The sequence below is a fragment of the Myxocyprinus asiaticus genome, chromosome 46 (assembly GCF_019703515.2).
Source record: "Myxocyprinus asiaticus isolate MX2 ecotype Aquarium Trade chromosome 46, UBuf_Myxa_2, whole genome shotgun sequence".
NCBI classification, from domain to species: Eukaryota; Metazoa; Chordata; class Actinopteri; order Cypriniformes; family Catostomidae; genus Myxocyprinus; species Myxocyprinus asiaticus.
In genome coordinates, this window is record NC_059389.1 from 24077207 (window position 1) to 24102261 (window position 25055).

The following is a 25055-nucleotide window of genomic DNA, read 5'->3' on the forward strand; positions in this document are numbered from 1 at the left end:
TTTGGACCGTGACATTATTGTTGGTGCCATTTGGGCTGATTTGGGTATTTCTATAACTGCTGATCTCCTGGGATTTTCACACACAACAGTCTCTAGAACAGTATCAATTCCATTTGTTTCGTTAAGTAGACAAAATAATCTATGGCACAGTTAGAAAGGTGTGGCCTTATTTACATTCGCATGGCGAAATACAGTCATCTCATTGGGAAACTGTGCAATGGACTTCCTGTGGTGGAGAATTTCCCCTTGTGGATTTCGCGTGTAGTTCAAGTTTGGTTATCTTTGACGGGCTTGTTCGCCGCGTTGACCATTAGGAAATTGCTTGGTTTGCCAGTGACCACTGTGTGGGCGGTTCTTCACACACAGCTACACTGGATATGTACAATGGACAAGGATATAATTTTAGCTGCATGTTTCTTTTTAACTTCACATTCCCAAAGTATAAAATTCAACATTAAAAAGAGGCTGCTTGGCAATTAGTTTTTGGCTGGTTTGCGCTCCACATCCGTACACGCTGCCTTAGCCTGCGGAATATCGCCATATCGCGAAAGTAAATGTGACCGCACCTTTTATAGAGAGATTTTGTATCGCTTTCATTAAGTTATAGCTATGATCTAATTTGTAAACCACATGTGTTAAAGTTATACTGCTGGAGACCTATATAATGATAAATAACTTAAAGTCTAAGTTGTGGTGATCTATCATAAGGAGCGGTCACACATGGCGAAATTCCATGGACTAAGATGACGTGGGCAGACGTTGAGCGTGTGTGAAACCAGCAAAAATGTAATTGTCAAGCAGCCTCTTGTTTTTTTTTAATGCTGCTCTTTGTACTCAAACTTAAGTTAAAAAGAAACTTGCTGCTAAAATGATATCCTTGTCCTTTGTGAATATTTATTGTAGAGGTAAACCGATATATCGGTTTTACAGATTAATCTGTACCGATATTTGCCTTTTGGAACTATTGTTATCGGCAAAAATCTATGGCGATTAGTTTCTGTTATTTTTTTTTTTTATTCCACAATAAACCTCATATGGTGAAATATATAGGCTATAAAAAAAGGTAATTTGTTAAATGCTTGCATAAAGAGCATTATAACAGAGCCAATTCTCTGATATTTTCTTAAAAGTCCCCGGTGTATGGGCTTCTTTATAATATAAAGTCCCACCTTATACACAGTCTTATTTTTCCTGATTATTTTTGGATTTTTTGTTGCGCGATAAACTTAAGGGATTTTATTCATTTTGGACTCTTGTAGCCATGATGTCTGTACCCGTCATAGTAAGGAAATACTAAAAAATATTTTATCATTTTATAAATCAATTAAAAAAGAACTATTGGCCGATTGATCTTATCAGCCTTTTCCACTCCCTTAGTTATCGATATCATCAAAATCCAATATCGGTCGACCACTAATTGAGTGTAGTTGTGTACTAGGCACCGCACACTGAGGTCACTGCCAAATGATGCAACTTCCCATTGGTCAATGTGCCGAAATTTGCCTGTCAAAGTTCACCAAAATTGAACTCCACACGAAATCTGCGAGGGGAAATTCTTCACAACCGGAAGTCCATCATGCGAAAATCACGATTGCACAGATTCTCATTGAGATTACTGTATTTCGCCCATGGAATTTCGCCATGCGACAGTATGTCTAAACGTGCCTTTGTTTATTGTCTGTAGAATCGATGTTGTTTTGATTAATAGTTGAAAGTTATAGTAATGAAAATATGTAGTAATGGAATGAGGTAAAGTTTTAAGAGTATTAAATGATATACAGGTATAAAACTTAAAAAAATACACAATCATGGCATTCTGAGCTTATCGAAATCTGTTTCGATTAATCTGTTTCATTTACGGTCATGAAAAGTTATATAAAAAAAGCTATGACAAAGTTATAGAGGATATAATTCACAACTTCAAAAAGTGCCAGATTGTGGTTTTCTAGCATAGTACATAATTTTTTGCTTCCCATTTAGATTATTCATTTTTGATATGTTAGAGTATCAATAAGCATGTAATACCTTAATAGTGATAAGGTAAACTTATGTTGGGGTGCTACAGTAGTCCTGGTTTTTAAAGCAATCATATGAGAATTAAACTTTTAAAAACTAGTATGTTGCTTGTTGAAATATGTGGCGTAGTGGTTAAAGATCTGGGTGGGGGTGCTTTCATTCTTGGTTCGATTGCTTGGACCGAACCCGAGTTTGTTTCCTCCCCCCTGTCCCCACTGGTCTCTGTTCACATCGTATTTTTTGGGGTCCGAACCGCGGTCCTATTACCTCAACGTGAGGACTAGCGGCAGCTGTTTACCACTGTAACTGGGCAACAACTCAAGAAGACATCAGTATTCGTCTCTTTGGATTTACCACCAAAACTTTCATGCACAAAACGACAATTCTGTTTGTCTGCCACAGATGCATTGAAAGTGCAATGATGTGAAGAATATTAGCGTTTGTCTGCCCCGAGCCAGCGGATGCGTTGCAAGAGTGAAGAATGTGAGCTGCTCTCTGAAGGTGATTTATTTGGACACAAGCTGGTATGATAAATTCATTAAACCATAATAATTGCGATCAGGAGCCTGCAAAGTCGCGAATTATGTCATCAATAAAGGTTCACTTCCGCAATTTGGTACGATAGCAGCAAACTGCACCTGTGTTCACATGAACTGCACCCCAGACCACCTTTTCAAGTGCACCCATGAAACGCATCTGAGTTTGGAAAACAGCATTCACACCACCCAAACGAACCAAACTTTGACATCATTCGAACTTGGGTGCGCACCAAAAGTGCTAGTGTGAAAGCACCCTTAATGTCTTTAGGTTCGAGCTCCAGAGGGGTTTATCAATGTATTATCACCACTGTGCCCTTAAGCAAGACACATTTTACTTTGAGGGACAGAACCTGTAATCGAACAATAATGACCATGTTCACATTCACTTAAAGAAACCGTTTATTCCAGGGTTTTAGCAGAAAGCAGCTTTCTGAAACGTCATGCAAACAAGAATGCTGATTTCCTTACGCCGTTTAAGGGATTAAGAGAAAGCGGTTTAACATACCTAGGTTTCTCCCAGAGAACGCAGATTATTGTGGTCATGTAAATGCATAAGCAGCATTCAGATGGGTGTTTGAAGAGTGCGTGTTCGTGGAACAGACCAGGACAACAAACGTCATAGGATGGAGCCCAACATCAAGTCATCACAGTGGAAAGAATTCAGCATTTCTGGGAGTACAGTGGGAAAATCACATACACAAACTATACCCATTTATACACGTGAATGTAAAATATCAACCGTCCCTAAAGTCCGCATATATGCGCTTGTACATTGGGGGAATCCCGGAGTTTAATGTAAGAGGGAAACCCTACTACTGCGTCGCAATTCAGCTTCAGGTCATGATAGAAAGTTAAGGAAACAAACGTAGTAACAACTCTGGAATATCTGGAATAAAGCAAATCAACAGAGCAGTGAAGTCCTCCTCAGATGCCACGTGTGTTAACGATGCTGTGGAGAAAGCTGCTTACTGATGGAGTCATATGTATATGGTAGTAAGAGTATGCTGCTTAAACAGTGCATGTAAATGGGAACGCTGTTTTCTTGCAATAACCCTCTTTCTCACAGTAAGCCGCTTTCTGTCGTCCATGTAACCATAGTCAATGTCAGGAACATGTGTTTATGCCTTGAAGTGTTCATCAATTTGGTATAATTGGTCTAAAGTTGCCTAATTGTGTAACTTTTTTTCTCCTACAGGTGAAAAATGACGGAATATAAGCTTGTGGTCGTGGGGGCTGGAGGTGTCGGCAAGAGCGCGCTTACCATACAACTCATCCAGAACCACTTTGTGGATGAATACGACCCAACTATAGAGGTGAGGCTCGTGTTCCTGTTCTGAAAGTGAGAGGAAAAAGTGAGTCGCTTCATGTGGCCTTTCGACAGGCAAACAAAGCTTTGAATCTCACCCACATGTGACTATGCAAAAAATTTAGTGTTAAAGATTCAACAGTGTGATCAGGTTTTTCTGGTTTAAAAGTAGGTAAATTACAGTCTGCCTTTCACTTTTCTGGCGTGGCGTCCTTGCATGTAAAGACTATGTTGCCAAACCAGTTTTATATTGAAGTGCCATTTAAAGGCCCGTTTTTACCTTTTTAGATAGCTTTTAGTGTTATACTACTCTGTTTATACTGCTCTTCTGTGCAGGATTCATACAGGAAGCAGGTGGTGATTGATGGAGAGACATGTCTACTGGATATCTTGGACACTGCAGGTCAGGAGGAGTACAGCGCCATGAGGGACCAGTACATGAGGACAGGGGAGGGCTTCCTCTGTGTCTTTGCCATTAATAACACCAAGTCCTTTGAGGACATTCACCACTACAGGTGAGGGAGGGTTAGAAACTGAATGCTTTGGTGTCAGGTCTGTAAAGGGTTTAAACACTTATGTCATATTACTTTATACTCCAGTAATGTATTGTTTATCTGATTTTACAGAGAGCAGATAAAGAGAGTAAAAGACTCTGAGGATGTCCCCATGGTCCTAGTGGGGAATAAGTGTGATCTTCCATCCCGCACTGTGGACACCAAGCAGGCTCAGGATTTAGCACGTAGCTATGGCATTCCATTCATAGAGACCTCAGCAAAGACAAGACAGGTACAGAAAACATGATCATGTAATAAAGTGGTTTAATGACTGTTCAGATTCATCGGAAATGGAAAAAGTAAAAAAAACAAATAGATTTTTTGAAGACCTTGTAAGACTTTCTTTTTGAATGTACTAAAGCTGATAGAATACAACATGGAATTTAGTTTGACCCCATTTACTTAAATGTCCCTGGCCTTATTTTGTATAATTTGTTGGTTAAGCTAAAGAGGAAAAAAAATGCAAAGCAATATGCTTTCAGCAAAATGTAAAAACTTTCTCTGCGTCTGAAATGAATTTTCTGCTGGTGTTACTGAAACCTTTGAGGCGGGAAAAAATATTAACCAATAATATCATAGCCTAGCATGTGCGATCGAATCATATCAATGCAAAAAATCAACTCCTACCCAAAACAAATTTCAGCTGAAAGATTTAGCCTCGCACAGAATTTCATCAAGTTGGGAAAGTGTGCAACACTTACAATAAGTTTCTATGTGTTAACATTGGTAAATGCTTTTGCTATCATGAACTGATGAATGAACAAAATATTTTTTACAGCATTTATTTATCTTGGTTGTTAATTTATAAAAATACAACTGGTTATCTCAGTTTAGAATGCATTAACAGATGTTAACATATGCTACGTTTGGTTGTATATGTTGAAATTAACATTAACCAAGATTTATAAGTGCTGTAAAAGTGTGTTTTCTTTTTTTTTTTTTTTTTTCCCCCAATGTTAACTAATTAATGAATACAACCTTGTTGTAAAGTGTTAGCAGAAAGTCAAATGTGTTGACAAGGCGTTTTCATGTTGTCTTCAATGCCATACTAGTGTATTGTGGTGTTGAATGGTTTATCGATAATCCAAGTCATGTAAAACCAAAACATAAAAAAAACTAGGGCTGGGTAAAATATTGATTTTCCGATGCATCGCGATCGCACATGGATGTGCTAACGAAATTACGCACGTCTTCTCTCGTTATATGTGCTTACTGGCTGATGCCCCTAGTCTTAAAAAGACCATAACTAGGGATGTTCCGATCGGTATCGGCCGATATTCATGTCCTATGACTCGATCGGTAATTTGGCCTATCACATAAACCGATTGCTCATGTCGCAAAAGATGCGCGGCTCCTTTAAGACTTCAGCAGCACTGTGATGGCATCACGGAGTGTGGAGAATACTGGCATAGTGTTGTAAGACAACAAACTTGATTCAGCAGTGACGAACAATAGGTTGGGAGAGGTTTGGTGAATATGAAAAGTTTGTGTACTGTTAATGTGATGTTTCACACACTACAAGGCAAAGGGAAAAGAGCATGTGCTGTGAAACGGTCCTTATTATTGTTCATGGCAACAGCTTCTCAGTCTCCGCCGGTCATAGGCATCTCAGTAATAACACGAGTTACAAGATGTGGTGTAATTCAAACATCTTTATTAAATATCTTCCCATTAAACGGCATTAACAATAGTAGCACCTGTAGAATCCAGAAACGTGCTCTTTCTCCGCTTTCCTTTCATCTCTTACCCTCATGAGAGAGCGCGTGTTCCCCTCATTAAAGTTCAAGCAGCAACAAGTGAAAAATGAACTATTAATAGTCATCCAACTAAATGAAAAGGCAGGAAAGGAATTTATAAATATAATAATTCTTTATACAATATTAAGATACCATAATATAAAGTATTACATATAATTCAGAAACTAAAATAGAAATAAAATAAGGAATTAATAATAATGATATGAAATAATGACAATGAATCAATAACCAAAAATGTCACATTGTTTAATTGCACCTATGTGTTATCAGTTTGTCTTCAGTTTTTTTTTTTATAGGGCTGTCTTTCTTAATATAGAGAATATTTTGTTAGCCTATACTTGTTTTAAAGCTCTTTTTAATAAGCTTTTTTTTTGGTCAGCAAAAACTAGGCAAAGTAATATTGCTGGGAAGAGGAAAATTCAATGAATACTGACAGTGTGCAGAAAGCTTACATATAGCCAGTTATGACAGAGATCATGATAAAAGGCGAAATGATCGGTATCGGCTGATCAGGTGACAAGAAGATCGTGATCGGTTTTGGCTGTAAAATTCCTGATTGGAGCATCCCTAACAGTAGCAATTAAGCCTATCCTATCTGCCAACAACCAAGAAAAACTGTGATCCAGGTGTACTTAGGAGAATTGGGGCTGTTTTAAAGGCAAAGGTGGTCACACTGAATATTGATTTAGCTTTTAATGTTTACTGGACTTTGTATGACATTAAGTGATAAATGAAAACTATTTATGGCATTATTTTTGAAGACATCCTCACTATGCAACATTTTTTCACAAGTGCCTAAAACTTTTGCACAGTTGTGTGTGTGTGTGTGTGTGTGTGTGTGTGTGATGATATTATTATTATATAATATACATACATACATACATACACACACACACCAGAACATAATACATACATACATACATCAGCCACAACATTAAGACCAGCTGCCTAATATTGTGTAGGACCACCTTGTGCCGCCAAAACAGCACCAACCCGCATCTCGGAATAGCATTCAGAGATGATATTCTTCTCACCACAATTGTACAGAGCGGTTATCTGAGTTACTGTAGACTTTGTCAGTTCAAACCAGTCTGGCCATTCTCTGTTGACCTCTCTCATCAACAAGGCATTTCCATCCACAGAACTGCCGCTTTTTCTTTTTGGAAACTGGATTTTTCTTTTCTTTTTTTTTGACACCATTCGGAGTAAATTTTAGAGACTGTTGCATGTGAAAATACCAGTAGATGAACAGTTACAGAAATACTCAACCAGCCCATCTAGCACCAACAATCATGCCACGGTCCAAATCACTGAGATCACATTTTTCACCATTCTGATGGTTGATGTGAACATTAACTGAAGCTCCTGACCCATATCTGCATGATTTTATGCACTGCTGCCGCACGATTGGCTGATTAGATCATCGCATGGATTATTGTTGGTGCCAGATGGGCTGGTTTGAGTATTTCTGTAACTGCTGATCTCCTGGGATTTTCACGCACAACAGTCTCTAGAATTTACTCAGAATGGTGCCAAAAACAAAAAACATCCAGTGAATGGTATTTCTGCAGATGGAAATGCCTTGTTGATGAGAGAGGTCAACAGAGAATGGCCAGACTGGTTCAAACTGACAAAGTCTACGGTAACTCAGATAACCACTCTGTACAACTGTGGTGAGAAGAACATCATCTCAGAATATCACCCACTAGCTAAATACAATTCAGATATGTAGAATTTTAGGAAAACTGGCCTGTATGTTCTGTTGCTTTACACTGGGTTTATGGATGAGTTGATTCTTGGTTTCTTGTTTGGCTTTATGAATAATCAATCAGGTGCATCACACAGTACAACTGATCTGGCTCTGGGTTTATGCCAGGTCTCTCTTGTGCATTCATTATAATATGCCTCTGTGTTTGATTTCACCTTGAGATAGATAAATCTTTTATGAGCCAAAAATGCAATTTGGATTAATTGATTAAGGGGTCAATCACTATAAATCCACTTGAGGTATCCGATCACTCTGTCTGGAAATCTGTCATGTTTAACTATCAGGACAGACACTGTATCTCTCTCTGCAGTGCTGAATCACAACTCCTTATGATGCTGGGATACAATTTAAAAACTGTTGATTTAATTTATTTTCCGAGTCGTGACCTCGGCTACCCGCCACTGCTAAAACACAGCATTTAATATCCACAATTCTAATTCTCGCTGCAAGTTGCATTAGTTCTGTGTTGTGGCATTAATTGCACTGCATTAATGGCTGCTGTAATAACAGATTCACTCTGGTTCTTATTTGTTTGTGGGTTTGTTGTGTTTTTATTTCTCATTTACACTTTTAAAGAGAAGTAATGCATAAATGTATCTTGGGGAAAATTGTATGCCATTAAGTAACCTGGCCTTTTTTGTGAGAGTTTATTTTAAAAGATTAATTGTGCCAGATGTCCTCAATTCCCAGAATTTCCCAGAAACAATATTAATTGTGCCAGCTCTGAGGAAATCTTAATGGGCTCCACTGTATTCCCAAAATCCAATTCAGACTGTTTTCCCTTCTCGGTTTAGACCGCAATATGTTCCTTTTGCACTGAAGGTAGTTGTGTTTTGCACTGCAGAGAGTGGAAGATGCCTTTTATACTCTGGTACGGGAGATCAGGCAATACCAGCTGAGAAAAACCAGTAAAGAAAAGACGCCACAATGCATCAAGTTAAAAAAAATTTGTTTTGATGTGAAAGGGGTAAGTTTGTGCAGCGCTGCCCAACTGCAACCCTTGGATCTGAGAAGACATGTCTGGGTCATATTTCATCCCAAAATCAAATTATTTTTTTACACAAAGAGAAACCTTTTTTTAGGACCATTTAAGATTTTTCATTGCAGTTATCAGAATGAGATCTTCGCGTAGCAATAATGAGATTTTTGTTTTAGTCGAACAAAAAGTTGTCGGAATGAGGTGGTTCTTTTTGCGTTGCATTAAATTGGAATGTGGTTCATTTTGCGATGCATTGAATCGGAATGAGGTGGTTCTTTCGCAGTGCGGTAAAGCAGTATTAAGTGGTTCTTTTTGCGCTGTAGTAATTGGAATGAGTGTTCTTTTAGACTTGCTGTAAACAAGAATTATTTTTTCCCCGCATTACAGTAATGAGAAAGTAGGGGAGAATATGTGGAAAAAATTTCATAAAAATATTGTCTGTGATGATAGGAACCAAGGCAGTCACAAGGAGAAAACACACAAGGAAGCAGGAGTGGCATTCCAAAGATGTTGTTTATAGGTGCAAAATGTGCCAAATCTGTGTTTAAGCAAAATAAAAACAAGGTCATTTTAAGAAGTCTAAACTAGAACTGTTGGGCACTAAAAGCAGCATCCACTCCCCCGTAAAATGAAATGTGATATTCCCGCCTTTACCAGTTGGGACATACCATTTTGTTTAAATAAATTTAACCCTCACCTCCACATTCATTCATACACACACACACAAACAATTCCATTGAATTAAATAAATGAGTGAGTTCAAAATGAAAGCAATAAATACACACAATAAATAGGATGGATATAAACAATATTATTTGCACATTAAAATAGATTTCCTTAACTAAAATGAGCACCAACCCTCCCCCCAGACTGCGACTAAAATAATTGATTGCGACAATTTAAAATCTAGTCGCTCTGGTTGTGTGCGTTCATATGCTGTTTCATCAGATATCATCTTGTGAGTTATTGAATACATGTTTAGAGCATGCACCACCAATGTGTCTCGAGCTGCTTTACACCCGTTCTGTTGTGACCGCACGCAACAACAAACCCAGCGCTAGAGAGTAGTGACCAAATGACTCTTTTGAACCAGTTCTTTTTCATGAATCACCTGAAGAAAAGAACTGAGGGTTTGAACTCGAGCTCAGGTTAGCAGTTTGAATCGGAGTCACTTTCTCAGCGAATCAGCCGCCAGTGCGTTCATTGCTGGGAGCGCAGACATTTTAAAATAGGAGTTCCTTGTGTATTTTGGGCTTCATTATAATTAAAAGGCGTGCGTGCGTGTGTGTGTATTAGGGATGAGCGCTACGACTAATTTGACTGTTGTTTAAACGGAAGTTTTGTAACCGATTAGTCTAAAGAGAAACCAACCTTCAAAAACAGTTAATACAATTTTTTTTATGCGACCCATTTAAAATACTTAATCTATTCCAAATCCAATGCTAAATTCCACTGAAAAGGGGGCATTTATCTGTGACGTGCTCGCCTTGAATTATGATCATTGTACTATAAATATAGAACATGACACACATTCACTGAATCAATGTTTGCAAATATTTAACGGGCATATTTATTGAAAACAATTGAATGAATAGTGCAGGATCAATGGAACAACCCTAATAGCCTGTTCTAAATGGAAATGACCAAGTAAAAGTTACTTAACATATTAAAACTGTCAGGACATTGTTGAAAATAATTAGCAGGTAGGCTAAGCCAAATCTATGAGAGAAAAATGCGCTGAAAAGTTGCGTGTATTTCACGACGTGCAGTCGTGCATTAACCATTGATCTAATATGACAGCTGTTTGGTAAAAAACGTCAACCAATAACAGTTACGATGTAAAAAAAAAAAAAAAAAAAAAAAAAAAATTGTAGCCATAGGATAGAAAAAATAGGCCTATGATGTAGCCTACAATAAACCTATTGTATTCTAAACCTGATGTGCACACAGTATAAAATATAGTTTAACCCGTTAAGCAGTCAGCACCTCGTTGAAATTAGCCTTAATCAGCAGATTAAAAAAATTGCATACCTATTCTAAAACTAAAATTTTCTAGGCTACTTACTCAAAAGCATAAATTTGAGTAAAATTAACACGTCGACTTGGTCTGGTGAAAGACGGGACTTGACTCGCCTGAGGCGGCTATCCTGCACTTGAAAAAGCCCGCTCAGCGGAAAAATAACATACAAGCATGCACAGATGTTAAGAAGACTCAAATGTGAAAACATCCTTAGGGACTTTCAAACATTTGGAAAGCCGATTCCTGCACCACCAAAGTGATTTCATAACTACTTGAGTTTGCTTGTCTAGTGAGAGGACATTTTCCTGCATGCGCCGCGAGAGAGAGAGGAAAGAAGCACGCGCAGCCTGAAGTGAAATTAAACTCTGTATCTGCTCCAGATATCCTTTTTTTTATATTATTCTATTTAAAATATGTAATTTTAATGTGACAGTAATTTAAGTGCAGCCTCTGTAAAAATATAAAGCCAAACGTAAATGTGTAAATTATCAGTTTAATGGGGGGAAACATTAACCAACTAGTAGTTCCAGAGTCGACTAGCAGCATCAGAACCGTTTAGTCGACTAGTCTCGTACATCCCTAAAATTATATATATATATATTACACACACATACATACACACACACATACATACATATATACAGTTGGGCTCAAAAGTCTTCATTCCCTGGCAGAAATTGTGAAATTTTGGCATTGGTTTTGGAAATATGACTGATCATGCAAAAAAACTGTCTTTTATTTAAGGATAGTGATCATATAAGCCATTTATTATCACATGGATGTTTGTCAGGTAACCTCAGGAGAAATACAGGCTGCTCTGGAAAAAGACAGTGTGGTTGTTTCAAGGAGCACAATACGACGATACTTGAACAAAAATGAGCTGCATGGTCGAGTTGCCAGAAAGAAGCCTTTACTGCGCCAATGCTACAAAAAAGCCCGGTTACAATATGCCCAACAACACCTTGACACGCCTCACAGCTTCTGGCACACGGTAATATGGAGTGACGAGACCAAAATAGAGCTTTATGGTCACAACCATAAGCGCTATGTTTGGAGAGGGGTCAACAAGGCCTATAGTGAAAAGAATACCATCCCCACTGTGAAGCATGGTGGTGGCTCACTGATGTTTTGGGGGTGTGTGAGCTCTAAAGGCATGGGGAATCTTGTGAAAATTGATGGCAAGATGAATGCAGCATGTTATCAGAACACACACACAGTTGAAGTCAGAAGTTTACATACATTTAGGTTGAAGTTAGGTTAATTTAACCATTCCACAGATTTAATATTAGCAAACTATACTTTTGGCAAGTCGTTTAGGACATCTACTTTGCATGACATGAGTAATTGTTTCAACAATTGTTTATAGACAGATTGTTTCACTTTTAATTGACTATTACAATTCCAGTGGGTCAGAAGTTTATATTCAATAAGTTAACTGGGCCTTTAAGCAGCTTGGAAAATTCCAGAGAATGATGTCAAGCCTTTAGCCAATTAGCTTCTGATAGGAGGTGTACCTGTGGATGTATTTTAATGCCTACCTTCAAACTCCGTGCTTGACATCATGGGAAAATCAAAAGAACTCAGCCAAGACCTCAGGAAAAAAACAAAACAAATGTGGACCTCCCACAAGTCTTGTTCATCCATGGTTGCAATTTCCAAATGGCTGAAGATACCACGTTCATCTATACAAACAATAGTACACAAGTATAAACACCATGGGACCATGCAGCCATCATACCACTCAGGAAGGAGACACATTCTGTCTCCTAGATATCAACGTAGTTTGGTGTGAAGTGCAAATCAATCCTAGAACAACAGCAAATGATCTTGTGAAGATGCTGGAGGAAACAGGTAGACAAGTATCTGTATCCACAGTAAAATGAGTCCTATATCGACATAACCTGAAAGGCTGCTTAGCAAGGAAGAAGCCAATGCTCCAAATCCACCATAAAAAAAGCCAGACTACAGTTTGAAAGTGCACATGAGGACAAAGATCTTACTTTTTGGAGAAAGTTCCTCTGGTCTGATGAAACCAAAATTGAACTTTTTGGCCATAATGACCATCATTATGTTTGGAGGAAAAAGGGTGAGGCATGCAACCCGAAAAACACAATCTTAACAGTGAAGCATGGGGGTGGCAGCATCATGTTGTGGGGGTGCTTTTCTGCAGGAGGGACTGGTGCACTTCACAAAGTAGATGGCATCATGAGGAAGGAAAATTATGTGGATATATTGAAGCAACATCTCCAGACATCAGCCAGGAAGTTAAAGCTTGGTCGCAAATGGGTCTTCCAAATGGACAATGACCCCAAGCATACCTCCAATGATCCAAAATGGCTTAAGGACAACAAAGTCAAGGTATTGGAGTGGCCATCACAAAGCCCTGAGCTCAGTCTGATTTGTGGGCAGATCTCAAAAAGCATGTGTGATAGTGATGGGTCTTTTCATGAATGATTCGTTCATTTTGAACTAATCTTTTTTGTGACTCAGAAGAACAATTAGTCTCAGAGTTATTCGTTCATTTTGTGTTGGTCGCGCATGCTCATTGCGCAACCTCCGTTCATTTGTTACGTGAAAACCGCATAGGCGCTGTACAGGAAACAGAAATGATTAGTTCACCTTTCAGCGCTTTTGGTCAGAGTCGTTTGTTCTTTTGTCACGTGACAGCCTTATACAGCTGTATAAGAAGATTCAATCCAGAGGTGAACATCTTTCTGTTTCTCACAATTTGTCCTTGGCTGCATTATCAGTTTTTCCTTATTGGGACTATAATCAAAGTTTGCTTAAGTAGATGTGTGGGGGGGGGGGGGGATTTGGCTATTAAAAATGTAACATTTTGATTTTTAATTCTGCTTAAATGAACGAAATGACTTGAATAAAGGTTCGTTCATTTTGCTGAACGAGACTCAAAGATCCAAGTCAGTAAAAGGATCCGATCTTCCCATGACTGATGTGTGAGCAAGGAGGCCTTCAAACCTAACTCAGTAACACCAGTTCTGTCTGGAGGAATGGGCCAAAATTCCAGCAACTTATTGTGAGAAGCTTGTGGAAGGCTACCAAAAATGTTTGAGCCAAGTTAAACAATTTAAAGGTAATGCTTCCCAAGGCTAACAAATTGTATGTAAACTTCTGACCCACTGGGAATGTGATGGAAAAATAAAAGCTGAAATAAATCATTCTCTCTACTATTATTTTGACATTTCTTATAGTAATGCTAACTAACCTAAGACAGGGAATGTTTTCTACGATTAAATGTCAGGAATTGTGAAAAACTGAGTTTAAATGTATTTGGCTAAGGTGTATGTACACTTCTGACTTCAACTGTATATACTGTATATGAGATCCAGTTTTTGACACTTAGGACAATTGAGGGATTCATACACAACTATTACACAAGGTGCAAACATTCATTGATGCTCAAGAAGGCAACACACTGCTATATGCATACTATACTTGTAAATATCTGCTTATGTAGATTCTGAAGAGCAGTACTAAAATGTTTTATCTCTTATTTGTACAAATTATGAAAGGGGTGTGAACATTGAGACAAAAGGGGAATGCAAACTTGGGTATTTTCTCAACTATATATACTGTTTATTAAACCTCCAACTAATGGGTTATCAGCTGTCTTCTGTTTTCTATCTAGTTTCTGAACAACAATCTAAATTGAGCAATTATGATTTGGCAACTAAAAACAGCCATTTGGCTCTTTAATGTTTGTCATTTTTCATCCCAAGTCTTTTTTTTGTTTGTTTGTTTGTTTGTTTTTGTCTGGAGCCCTGCGCATGCTTACTTGGAGGTTTATGCCCACTCTAGGAAAAACCAGGAAATTTAAAGTCAGCAAACCCAATATAAATATTAAAAAATGGTCCTTGCACACTGAAATCCGACCTCACAGGATCTCCATCACATTGTCACAATGCAACAAATCTTGATGTTTTGCACAAAAAGAAAATTATTTACACATTATATTTAAACCCATATATCCTTACAATAAAATGAATAGTGACTTTTTAATCTGCCTAACATCTCATTTTGTTTCACGGAAGAGAAAGTCATACATGAGGGCGAGTAAATGATCAGATTTTTCATTTTTGGTTGAACTATACCTTTAATTAGTGATGGGAATCGTTAGGAATTTAATGATTCCGCCGCTGATTCCTCATAGAGATTCTTTCAGTACTTTCGAGGAAGAATTATTTGGAAATAAGACATGCAATTCATATGGCATATAGTGACGTCAACAGTCTGTTGCCAAATAATGAGATCATTTCAGATTTCTACAGAGCAGATATAACACATCAGATATACATTTTAATACAATTCTTTAAAGGCATATTTGCCTAATCTAGAGGCATAAATGCAATCCAATAATGAATCCTAACCATATACTGAACTAAATAAAAATTCTGAACAAGGAAATGATAACATTTATATATGGTATTTAATTATTTTATGCAGTGCCACTGATTACAGCAAAACTTGTGTGTATCTTTAACTGCACATTGTCATATGAAGAACCAGTTACTGCACTGCGTGATTGTAGTCTGACAGGTCTGAAGTAGAACATCCAGAGACAGTTTTGACTGTGTTATGTAGCCTAATGTTGTGGTTTATGCTTGAGATTTTAACATTTCATTGTGAGTTGGACATTCATAACTTGCGCATCAGTATATGATTAATTCAGTAACCGCTTTGATGTATGAAATGCACTGCAGGGAATACTGTCAGTGTTTTTGACAGTGTTGGGCAAGTTACTCAAATAATCCATTACTAATTGCTTCTCTTAAATGTAATTGGAATACTTATATTTCATTTAAAAAGTAATCACATTACTTAAGTTACTTTCTAAATCACTTTTCCTAGAAAAGTGTTTGGTTTTCTGCTCAAATTCAAAATGTCTGTTTCCTCATTCATTGTTGCACATCAGCTGTCACAGAAATGCAAACAGACGTACATATGAATTAATATTTTAGATGTATAATACATATTACTAAAGTATTTAAATGTAATTACTAATAATACTTTTAAGCAAAGTCATTAGATTACAGTATCTAATGACTTTGTAATCTGATACACCCAACACTTGTTTCAGAACGGTGTTTGATCCGCATTGGTGGAAAATTGCACGTGCGAGAACCGTTAACGGAACGGGAAGTCATGGAAATCAAGCGTTTCTGTAAAAAAAAAAATAATAATAATAAAATGGAACCGTTTCTGTGTTCCCAACCATACTTTAATGGTCCTAAAATAGGAGATATATTCATGCAAAATATAATCCATATTTTTTCTTTTCATTTTTGGGGGTAAATATGACCCAGACAATTCTTCTTTACATTCACCCCTATTCCAACCATTACCTGGGATCTTTTGAGTGAGTTTGGTGGACATACATAAGTGATCTGAGAGCAGTTTTGATGATGTGTCTAAAGTTTTGGTTTTGGTGGTGAAAGTTGACCATACAAACTTGAGATTTTATTCTGTTTCTAGTGTTTAATGCTTACCTAAAGTTTTTTTATTTTATTTTTTTAAAGGGTGTGGACGACGCATTTTATACATTAGTCCGAGAAATCCGGAAACACAAGGAGAAGATGAGCAAGGAAGGCAAGAAGAAGAAAAAGAAATCCAAGACAAAATGTGTACTAATGTGAATAAATCTTCCCTGTCATAATAGACTCAAACAAGTTTCAGAACTGCATTTTGTACATTACACTAAATTATTAGCCTCTTCAGAATACAGAATGGATCCCTATTTTACTTGCTTTCTTAAAAGAAATAAGCTTTATTTCTTGTTTGGTGCCAGTTTCCCCAAAGTGTTGGTCCCTAAACACCTTGAATAGCTTATTTTGTAGGGTGGGGTGTTAAAACTGGATCTAAAGTTGGTTTAACTTTTAGTAGTTTTAGTTTTTTGATGTGGACTTTATACAAGTGTGCTTTGAGAGAAACATTCTGTAAGGCTGGTCATGTAGATGTTAAGCATGTATGTCACTTAACTTTACAGGGAACTGAAACTTTTAGGGAACTTTTGTTTAGGACCAACACTTTCTGGGGTAAATTGATACATTCACCACTGTGTATGACCCTGCCTTGGGATGTCACTTCCAAAAATGACCTGCATGTGAACTTCCATTGTAGTCACATTAATTCACCCTCAAGCCATGGTAATGTGTATATATGGTGATATCTTAACCGTTAACCTTTTGTTTCTCTGTTTGCATGCTGTGTTCTGTTCTTTAAACTTCCAGGGAATGGTAAAACAACGTTTGAATACTGTATAATAGCCACTGTTACAAATATAGAGCATTTTCTCAGCATACAGGTGCTATTTTGTCTCTCGCCATTTTGTAATTTTATTGGTTTAATGAATTCAGCTCTGCTGGTTTAGACCAATCCAAAATTGACAATAACATATATTCCACTGCTCAGGATTGTGTTAAAGTAGTTCACCCAAAAATTGCCAATTGGGACATAGTTGCATGGGACAACGGTGAATTGTACTATTTAGTGGGTATTATAGAAAATATTTGACAGCAGAATGCCACAATTGACCAATAAGAATCACATTTTCCAGTAAGCCTTGTAAAATTATGGCAGAACTTTCTTTTCTTGAACGATCTACACTAGTGAAAGCCTCCTAGTGCTCACTCCTGCAGTCAGAGGTGGATTTTATGTATGAAGATTTACCCTCTTGTGCCCAGCCAAACAGCGCCTTAGAAGTCTGATTAATTACACTGACATTTTCTTAAAAGCCTGCTTTTTTTTTTTTTTTTTTTTGGGTTTAATTGATTAGTGAACATAACCTGCCACAAGTAATTAGTTATTGTAATGCAAATGCCTTGTTTGCTTATGCTGCCATGAAAACATTAGTTCAGCAGTTTTAAAGGCACAATTATAGTCCAATGCTTTCCATGGAAGGTATAAATTGTGTATGTATGCTCTCAGATCCCAAGAGGCAGTTTGGGGTTAGTTTACTATGGTAAAATGTGGATTGCAAGCTTCATTCTGGAGGGCAAGTTTTCAGCCATCACTCAAACCAAAGAGAGTGATATAAAGATGTATTTTGTGTGGCAATACTTGTGATGTCATTTATAGGAGATAAAGCATAAAAGCAGAATGTTGCTTTTGAACTGTTGGTAAACTGTTTACCATGCGTCCTTAACCATTACTACTTTTTATTTTCTAATTATTGATCCTGTAACACAATTTGACTGTATGATTAATACTGAGTTTTGAGAAGAATTCTATAAAGACTTAAATCGGGGTTGTCCACTTTTATGCAAAGTTACAAGTATTTTAAGCGATTTCTGTTCCCAGTTAATAGTAGTCTGTAATGCTGAATTAAAATCTGTGTGTGCCAATTGCCAATTGCAAATGTTGAGAATAGGGTTCACATATATATGGACCTTGTTTTAACAACTTTTGTATGGTTGTGATAAAGATTAATATTTTGTAAATTGTGCGTTTTTTTTTTTTTGTTTTTGTTTAATAAATGAATGATACTTAATATAAATTGAGGGTCATGTGTTAACGTCTTTGCTTATCTAAGATCATCTTTTGCCTCATGTTCTGGTAAATATGAATGTTGAAGAAAGCTGTTCTCAGATCAGCACAGTTTTTAAAATACAACCACATCTGTTTTTCCTCATCTCACTATTATTTAATGTGTAATTAAAAGTATGTAAAATGTATGCTGGACTCTGCTTTTCTTAAGAATGTATGCATTATAAAGTTGTGCAAACATGTTTTTGTGTGTGTATATTCAGGTATATATATATATATATATATATATATATATATGTATATATGTTTGTATCTATATACAGTACATATATTTTATTGTAATGCAAAAAAAATCCCCTATGACATTTAATTGAAGTATGTATATAGGGGAGACCGGGGTTGTCACACAAGGAAGTTGTTACTTCAAGGAAGGAACAATTACTCAGGTGGCATATATTCCTGCTGACAAAAATATACCCAATATAATTTCTAATGGTTTCCACTACAATACCATTACAGTACAAAAATTGTTTAGTGTAGTGTGTTTTTGCCCATATTCCATTTGAATTTTATGGTTTTTATTTGTTTACATATAAGATATGTACTGGGCCCTAAGGGGATCCACTAGACAGCTAGTAGAAATCCACAAGGGACCATTGCAATTTCCATTTAAATATGAACTCCATTATAACCATTAGAATTTCTGTGAGGGCTTCTACTGTTTTTTGGTAGCTGTATCACAATGTGGAGCTGTGCATGTTGACCTCATCACTTGATGGTGCACAAAACACGATGATGGTAACAATTAACAGATTATTATTATTATTATTATTATTATTTTTATTTATTTTTTGATCATGAACAGGACATTTTGAGTAGAAAATGAACTTCAGACTTCTCAAAACAAGAAGTTACCAAAAGTAACAATAAAATCAACAATAAAAATGGTGTAAGTAAACTTGCAAACAGTGAAAATATGCAAGCTCATTAATTATTCAAGAACGATGCATGCTTGCAACAACAGCTTTGAAAAGTTAAATAAATTCTACTTATTTTATTCACACTCTGAAATTTACTTAAATTAGCGAATAAATATGACAAGGTTTTCTACTTTAGGATTCATACATGAGGACACTTCGTAAAAATGACAAAATGACAAATAATCACAAATAATATTTACTTAAGCTAAACAATACATGTTTGAATTAAAAACAAATGTAGGATTTACTTAATATTTTCAAGTCCATCCTTAAACTAACTTATTCAATGTAGAAAGTACTTTATTTAAAAAAATAAAAAAAATTCAGTGTGTCAACATATTGCTATTGGGGTGTGTAAACTTGTTCAATGAACTGTATCATTTTTCCTGGGCAATAATGGCGGAAATGTAAAAAAAAAAAAAAAAAAATGTATTTATTTATTTATTTTAGCCAAGAGGGAAAGGTATGTGGCTATGCAGAAATTGACTTTCAAAAATAAACCATTACTGAGAAATATTCACTGAAGTTAGAAAAAAAGAAAAAAAAAAAAAATTGAGTGACAAAAAAGTGTTTAAAATAGTGACAACTTGCCGGTCACTCCTATATCATGGTAGTATTTGTTGTACTGCCTCAAATTCATGCTGAATTAAATTCACTTTGCATAAAATGTAATTGTATTTTTACTGTAATACTGCAAAAAAAAAAAATTGTTTTTACTAAAATAAACAAAAATCAAATTATAATCACTGCTGAAAATAATAATAATAAAAAAAATACTCAAATGTGAAACATCCGGATGCATTACGATAATGTGAATTTTGGGGAAAGACTGCTTCATTGTGCGATATATAATATATTTTCTTTATGGATTTTTATTTATTTATTTATTTTTTCTTATTTCTGTTCTTTGGTTGAAATGTGACTTGTTTTTGTTATTTTCACTCAAATACATCTGTGTACATGTCTTCTGTGTGCCACAAAGAGGCAGTATTCTCTCATCCAATAATACAATCATTTCACAGAAGGTCTTCTGTAATGTCATCCTAACAAAATTAAAATTACAGGCACTCTCAATAACTCCCTGATTTAATCCAGGGCACGGTATCATTTCTTAGACGTAATTACATTCACCATGTGAAATTAAATATCGAGCTTGCTGTGGATTTGAAACCTACCTTTGTCTCTGGTGTCATGATGAATAGGTTGTTCCAGATTAGTTTAGCTGCTGGCGAAAAGGACAAATTTTATAGGATAAGCCATTCGCTATTAATAATGCAGTTTTCAAAAGTGACTCTGGTGCTTAGAAGTCATCTTTAGCGTCTTGAATACCACTTTACACCGAATACCAAAATATACGTCAATGACGTAATTATGCTTTGTGGAAACCACTATGAAACTGCATAGCTGGGGCCAAATGCAGCATGACTCAGTCCACAGCAGCACCGTTTGTTACACTTCCTTCATCTCTGAACTAATGGTGTCCTAACTCTTGAAAAATATGTCTATGACCAATGTTGTTTATTTTACATCCTTGTCTTTTAGTGGAAATCAGGTGACCTTAATAATCAATCATTATCTTCTGGTTCTTAATTGGACTTGATTGATAGACGGGATTTTTCGGCTGCTTTGCTGTGCTAAGGTTACCTTACTTTAAATCAGTGATTCTCAACCAGGGAGTTCTTGAGAAGATTTGGATTTGGCTTTGTTAAACCTATAAAATAGAAATTGCAACTTAAAAATATAAAGGTCAAAGGGTTAAAATAACTTAAAAGAATATCCTTTTTGGCTTAACAAGTTCAGTTACTTTTTCAGGAAAACAAAATTATATGTATTGCACTGAATTGTTTTTTTTTTTTTTTTTAATGGTTTAAGTTAATTCAATTGTGGACACTGGTTCCACACAATGAAAATTAGTTTATTTCATATGAAATGAAAATGAAGGCTCTACTCAAAAATTTTGTGTAGCAAAAACTTAACTGAATTGAGTTAGCCTATAAATTGGATCTGTTCAAATAACTCGCTAGCAACAAACACATTAGATAATACAGTTTATATATTTTTATACTGTATAGTAAGCGTGGTAATTTACAGATCCCCAATCAGTAATTTTACTGATGACCCCTCAGTATTTACTTCATGAGAAAAACAGTACACACTGATTTTTCAGAAGTAATGTACCTAACCTCGACCTAACCATTTGCTCCACTCTTCTCCACAATAGTAACCTCCAAAAAAATTCAACATGACAAAAACCCCTCTAAATCCCAGCATAACACGCTAAGTTTCCCAAAAGCATTGCAAGCTTAAGTTGATCGTAGAGACCATTAGTTTCTACGATCTATTTAGGCTTACGATGATTTTGGTAAATGTAACCCAGAACAGTATACACTAACAATTCTCATACATATCATTTTGCACAGAAATACATTAAAATAACACTTAATTTTAAAATGTACTCTCCCAATCCCGTCCCATACAAAGCATGCTGGGAACTGGAAATCCCCTGCCCAGATTTAGCAATACATTAATGCAACTAATATTATTCAAATAGTCCCAACACAATTGGATTAAGTGAATAAAGATGTGCACCTGCCTCCCATGCCGGCTGAAGCCAGTTTGAATCCCGCTCGAAGCGGGTTGAACAGGACAGGTTACATATACCAATTTTTGTCCACTAAAATGCTCTTTAAATTGGGAATGTCCCCTCCACCATATTGTAATTCCACTTCCATTAAACTATAAATAGCAAATTATCGATGTGTCTGGTACTTTATTTCCTTTCCCAACCATCAATTGGTTGTGAATGAAGTATCTTTATTTATTTTGAAAGTGTCTTCATTGCTTTTATCCATGGCAAAAGCAGTCAAATGTGTTTAGACTGATTGTGATGTTAAATAACAGTTAATAAGGTAAGGATGAGCACTCTCCTCGTACTTTTATTCCCAAAGGAAATAAGGGTGTTCCTTGTAGCACTGTGAAATTAATTTGTCTACTAACAACGTCCAACAGTCTATGTAGATGGATTACAGGAGATGTGTGTCATTTTTGTGATTTTGTCATAAACACATTTCCAGCACACTCAAATTCTGTATTGTGTTTGACCGAATTCTGAGGTGGAAATGATGGTGATGGAAATGACATTGTTAAAGTTTTTAAATAAAACGTTCTGGTTACTTTCGTAACACTGCTCCTTCGTGAAGACGCGAGGGGACAAGGACAGGCCGAAGGGGAGGACCTTGTACTGGTACGCCCGGCCCTCGAAAGTAAACTGCAGGAAGGGTCTGTGTCGAGCTAAAACCGAGATGTGGAAGTACGCGTCCTTCAGGTCTACCGCTGCAAACCAATCTTGATGCCGGACGCTCGCTAGAATGCGTTTTTGCGTCAGCATCTTGAACGGGAGTCTGTGCAAAGCCCGGTTCAGTACTCGCAGGTCCAAGATTGGCCGCAACCCACCGCCTTTCTTCAGTATGAAGAAGTAGGGGCTGTAAAACCCTTTCTTCATCTTGGCCGGAGGGACAGGCTCTATCGCACCCTTTCGCAGAAGGGTAGCTATCTCCGCACACAGGGTAGCGGCGTTCTCGCCCTTCACCAAGTTGAAGCGGACGCCATTGAACTTGGGCGGGTGTCTGGCAAACTGAATCGCGTAGCCGAGTTGGATGGTCTTGATCAACCACTGCAATGGGTTGGGGAGCGCGAGCCACACCCCCAAGCTCCGAGTGAGGGGGACCAAGGGGACAATCGCGTCAGACATACCATGGAGCCTCGCAACAGGGAAGAGCCTGAGGCGCCACGTCGAGGGGGCTGGAGCCCCGACTTCGTGGCCGTGCTGAGTCTGGGAACATCGAAGCACTTACCTGGCTCTGGATACCCACCATAGGGCCGGTCAGGGAGGGGGGAGGAGGAAAGTCGTCTCCGCAGTCCATCTGAACCGGCCTGGTGTGGGCGTGTTTGTGCCACAGATGGGCGCGCAGGGGTGGGGGGGCTGCCCCTGGAGTGCCATATCTGCCATAAAGGAACGGTGGCCAGTGGTCGTAATAACGACAGCCGTGAGCACCAGATATGTGCCCAGGGAATGAGGAAACTGCTTATTTTCTGAACGTGTAGGTGCCGCAGCCCTTCAGGCATGCGGCAAATCAAAGAAAAGGCAAAGGATTCTCCTCCTGGCCCTCCACCAGGGGATGGAGTGGTCTGCTTACCATCTCTAGGCCTGCAGCAGGTCTCCACGTGCCTGGGTCACCCGTCTCAGGGGCGCTTTGAAGCCTTCCTCGGGTTCTTGGCAGCCGGCCGTGAGACGGGTGGCGTCTGTTTCCTGTGGGTGGCTCCACGCCGGGGCCAGGCCACGGGGGCAGGTTGCGGCAGAGCCGGTGTTGTTGTGGGAAGAGATGAAAGTCCTCAGCGGTGTCGCCAAACAGGCTGACCTGGGAGACGGGGGTGTCAAGGAACCGTACCTTGTCAGCTTCCCACATCTCGACCAAGTTGAGCCAGAGGTGGTACTCCTGGACCACCAGGGTGGACATCGCCTGCCCGAGAGTCCGCGCCATGACCTTCGTTACCCGAAGAGCGAGGTCGGTCGCAGCTCCTGCATCAATCCCGGGTCAGAACTACCCTCGTACAGTTCTCTTAGTGCCTTGCCTTGGTGCACTTGCTGGAGAGCCATGGCGTGCAGGGCGGAGTCGGCCTGTCCAGTGGAACCGCAGGCCTTAGCCGCCAGAGACGATGTAACCCTACAGATGCTGGACGGTGGTCTCAGGCGGCCCCACCAGGTGGCAGCATTTTGCATGCATAGGTGCACCGCAACTGCTTTATCCACCTGGGGAATCACCGAGTACCCCCTGGCAGCCCAACCATCGAGGGTAGTGAGAGCGGAGGAGCTCAGAGACCAGGTCCGGGCAGTGAAAGTTGCCCACCACAACCTCGTGAGCTCCTCATGCACCTCCAGGAAGAAAGGGACCGAGGCGTGGCCGTGAGTGGCGCTCCAGGCCCAGGAACCAATTGTCAGGCTGCGAGGGTTCGGGGGGTGGAGGATTCCACTCCAGCCCGACACACGCAGCCGCACTGGGCAAGCATGGCTGCCAGCTGCGCGTCAGCGCGTCAGCATCCACTTCGCGAGCACCGAAACGAGATCGCGAACTCACCCTGAGATGAGCCGCCGGTCTCGTCCCAGCGGGGCAAATGAGCGTACTGGGAATGGGAGGTCCGTGGGGAGTTACCCGGTGGAGTGGCTCCCATTGGGGTCCCCAAATCGCCCCCAGTGCTAACCGACGCGGCCTCAAACCCGTAGGTAGAAGGACCGAGGTGGGGAGCCGTTGGGGTGGTCTTTCCCTCTAACGAAGGAAAAACCACGACTGCAACGTTGCCATGGTCACGCTCTCACAGTGAGAACATGACCCTCCACGAACGCTGTCTCCGCATGGGCAGCGCCCAAGCACGTAAGACCACGATCGTGGCCATCGGGAGCGGAGAGGTAACGACCGCAAGCAGGAAATACACACAAACGGAGAGTCATCTTTAAAAAGACGCTCTCCGTTAATGCCACTCTTTTAGAAGGGAAAATATACTCTTTCAGTGGGAAGCATATACTCTTTTAGCTGCTGAAGTGCCCAGGGGTGTTCTCTGCACTTCACCAGTGCAAGACG

At 38.6% G+C, this 25055-nt stretch overlaps 1 protein-coding gene across 4 annotated transcripts in view; it reads left to right on the plus strand.

Annotated features, from left to right (window-relative positions):
* The window catches only part of LOC127436201 (GTPase KRas), a 50860-nt gene extending 32441 nt beyond the window's left edge, over positions 1-18419 (plus strand). For 3 of the 4 annotated variants that reach the window (XM_051690220.1, XM_051690217.1, XM_051690218.1), the window contains exons 2-5: positions 3751-3868; positions 4198-4376; positions 4488-4647; positions 16474-18419. In XM_051690220.1, coding sequence (XP_051546180.1) covers positions 3758-3868; positions 4198-4376; positions 4488-4647; positions 16474-16590 — 567 coding nt within the window. In that variant the 5' untranslated portion in view covers positions 3751-3757 and the 3' untranslated portion in view covers positions 16591-18419. Of the gene's footprint in view, positions 1-2399; positions 2518-3750; positions 3869-4197; positions 4377-4487; positions 4648-16473 lie in introns of those variants that run through there. The other variant, XM_051690219.1, reaches the window with a different exon arrangement.
* The last annotated feature ends 6636 nt before the right edge of the window (positions 18420-25055 follow it).